Source organism: Dioscorea cayenensis, unplaced genomic scaffold (assembly GCF_009730915.1).
Source record: "Dioscorea cayenensis subsp. rotundata cultivar TDr96_F1 unplaced genomic scaffold, TDr96_F1_v2_PseudoChromosome.rev07_lg8_w22 25.fasta BLBR01000037.1, whole genome shotgun sequence".
Lineage (NCBI taxonomy): Eukaryota > Viridiplantae > Streptophyta > Magnoliopsida > Dioscoreales > Dioscoreaceae > Dioscorea > Dioscorea cayenensis.
Genome location: NW_024086428.1, coordinates 49,822 through 53,307, shown reverse-complemented (window position 1 = coordinate 53,307; position 3,486 = coordinate 49,822). Strand labels below are relative to the sequence as shown.

At 34.9% G+C, this 3,486-nt stretch overlaps 1 protein-coding gene across 1 annotated transcript; it reads left to right on the top strand.

The window, feature by feature from the left end:
* The first annotated feature begins 202 nt into the window (after positions 1–202).
* Positions 203–2,000, top strand: LOC120253313 (1-aminocyclopropane-1-carboxylate oxidase homolog 6-like). Its single transcript, XM_039261658.1, has 3 exons — positions 203–777; positions 865–1,189; positions 1,613–2,000. Exons 1-3 carry the CDS (start codon positions 287–289, stop codon positions 1,862–1,864), a joined length of 1,068 nt encoding a protein of 355 aa, XP_039117592.1. The 5' UTR covers positions 203–286; the 3' UTR covers positions 1,865–2,000.
* The last annotated feature ends 1,486 nt before the right edge of the window (positions 2,001–3,486 follow it).

The following is a 3,486-nucleotide window of genomic DNA, read 5'->3' as shown; positions in this document are numbered from 1 at the left end:
CTTGTCCAATTTGTAAAAATAAATAAATAAATAATTAATAATACAGGTGACACTCTTTGACGTTTGGGACCTCTAGTGGCTTGGTTGGGGACCTCGAGTGGCAGGGACTTTGCCACACCCCTCTAAGAAGATGCGTGGAATGTTAATTAGTTCAGGTTTCACATAGTCAATAAAGAACAACAAATGGTGACCACAAACGTTGTCTTCAAAAATTTTTATTAGTTCATCTCTCCAAAGCACAAGCAGTTAAGCAAGCACCGCCATTGCAGACACTACTCACTTATCCATGTCGACAACCATCTATGATCGATTAAGTGAGATCAAGGATTTTGATGAGGCGAAAGCCGGAGTCAAAGGCCTCGTCGATGCTGGCATCACTGAAGTTCCCCGGTTCTTCATTCATCCAACTGAAAAAATTTCCACTTCCCCTACAACTGAGTTGCAGATTCCAGTTATTGACATGAAAGATGTTAATATGAGAAAAAAAGAAATAGTCGAGAAGGTAAAAGAGGCTTCGGAGACAATTGGCTTTTTCAAAGTGGTTAACCATGGAGTGCCTAACAAGGCGATGGATGAGATGCTTGACGCAATAAAGAGGTTCATGGAGGATGATGAAGAGGTGAAGAAAAAATACTACACTAGAGATTACAAACGAAAGGTGGTCTACAATTGCAACTTCGATCTTTACAATTCCCCAGCAGCAAATTGGCGTGATAGTTTGTTTCTGAATATGGCTCCTGATCCTCCTGAAAAGGAAGAGGTACCGCATGCTTTCCGGTGAGCAATAGTATTTAAATTCAGTAAATATGGATTTGAATATAAAATTATTGTTGTAACAAATATTGCTGTGATTTGAATATGAAGGGAAATAGTATTTGAGTATTCATTTCACATGAAAAAACTGGGAGAGGTGCTACTTGAGCTGATATCAGAGGCTCTTGGACTGAAGCCTGATTATTTGAAAGAGATGGAATGCGGAAAGGGAATTGGTATTGCTTGCCATTACTATCCACCCTGTCCAGAGCCCCACCTCGCACTTGGAACCAGTAAACACTCTGATCGGGGCTTCCTTACAATTCTTTTGCATGATAAAACAATTGGTGGCTTGCAAATACTTTATAAGAATAAATGGGTTGATGTTCCTCCCTCTCCTGGATGCCTGATCATCAACATAGCTGATCTCTTGCAGGTACAAACATATACAAAGTTTATGCATTAGAGTTCACTAAGTTATGGGCTTGATATCCTTCTAATTTGGTATAACAAGTAATATGATTTGTCTTTCTACATGCTCGGTAATCAGCATAACCAATTGTTGAATGGTTTTCTCTTCCTTCATCTGTAACAAATCACCAATCTCTTGCACTTATACATGTATTAATTAGAGCTAAATAATAATTGCAAATCCATTTAATATATGGATATCTAAAGTATGAGCTTTACTTAGTTTCCAGCTCTAGCTTTTCAAGTTAGTCAAACCAAAATGATACAATGGTTACACACATAACTTTGTTATGTTTGCATCTAATAAATATACCTAATTATGTAGGTTATAATAAAATTTGATCTTAATGACTTTGCAATGTTTATGTCTTTTTTGTTTGATGTGTAGCTTATCTCAAATGACAAGTTGAAGAGTGTTGAGCATAGAGTGCTTGCAAGCAAGGAAGGTCCAAGACTTTCAGTAGCATGCTTCTTAGTTACTCAGTATAGCCCTTCCTCAATGGCTTATGGTCCTATCATGGAGTTACTTGCTAATGGAAGTGCACCTATCTACAGAGAAGTTGTCATAGATGAGTTCAACAAATACTACTATTCTAAAGGCCTTGACGGGAAGTCCGCACTCGATCATTTCAAGCTATAAAACTTTGTTAACAATAGTATATTCTCGGAAATATACTCTTACATGTTTGGTGTAGCCATAAGTTTAAGTATGAATGACTTTGTGAGAAAGATCTTATCTTTCAACATCAATGTAATGAATGATCTGGTCGATGCTAGTTTGTTGGCTTTTTTGTAGGTAGATTTATCGTGGACAATATTTTTACGATTAAGGAACGACTACAATAAAAATTATAAATTGGCACGGTAGAATTGTGTGGAAATGAGTTTAAAAACCATGTCAAACTGACTTTGGCACCGTATTTGGCACAGAAAAATAATTGTGATTATAGCAATGGAGACAAATTTATTTTGACACCATTTTTTTTAATGCCATGCTAAATTTTGGCATTATTTTTGGCACAGTTTTTTACTATTGTACCAAACATTTCTATTGATTTTTGGCACGGACTTTGGTTTCATATTTGCCACAATTTTGGCACAGTTTTATTGATTCTGTATTTGGCATGGTTTCTTAGCACAATTTTGTATATTATACATTTTTTCACGATATTTGGCACTATTTTTGACAAAATGTTTTTGTTACGGCTTTCGGTAAGTTTTTATTTATTCTATGAAAAAATAGTTTAATTTAATTTTATTTAAATTTTATTGAATTGCACCAATAAAATTTTTTCTTAAATTGGTAAACAAAAATCATTTTATTGAATTGACAATACATATACATGCCCTATATATACATCAGAAATCATGTAGTATTACTATACAAACACTTGTATCAAAACATTAAAACTCTATTATGCATGCAACTATGCAAAAGACTAAAACTCCATTCCACATTCAGATCCTTGCCAAAGTCATAATAGAACTCCATTCTTGGTCAGTTTGTTTCGGGAGGCAAAAGCATATTACAAACTTAGAGGAAATGTACAATTCAAGCTTCTTTCAGTCTGACTAGAGGATGCTATGCTCCCCACAGTGCTCAGTGAGTTCCGAGTTAAAAAAAAAGATATTTGAAACCAAAGATTAAATTAAAGAGAAATTTAATCAAAGAATCAGCTTAGAACAAACAGAGAGAGATTCATGACTATTGGCTCTTTCAATTCTTTGCACAGACTTACAATAAGAATTCACTCAATTTTGTGATTAGCCTGGCACAATATCAGTAGTTTCAAATGCCCCCATCTGAGGATTCCTTGTCTACAAAGGCCAGTTCAGAAATTAAAGAGAGATGATCACTGGCCCACTTCTGCAAGTATAACCATGACAAAGCTTGATGAGCATAAATCTTTCCAAGGAGGAAAAAAACAGTTTATCCATTAATGAGTTTGAATACAAGCAGTTATCTATTCATAAAACTATATCAAAGCAAGTAAAACAAAAATATTCAACCATTACTAAACTAGGAAGCCCTCTCAATTTTCTTAAACTATTGACTGACAAGTTTCTATGACCCCATGGGAACAAGTCCAGCAGAATGCCTAAACAAGATAAAAGAAAGCTGTTAACAAGAGTACCAAATCATTAGACCACTACTAACACAACAGATTCCCAAAAAGAAAATAAATATCCAATACTAGACTTTCATTTTTGGGGAATTTTACATTTTCATGAAATACAGATGCAGATTAATGACCTAGGCAG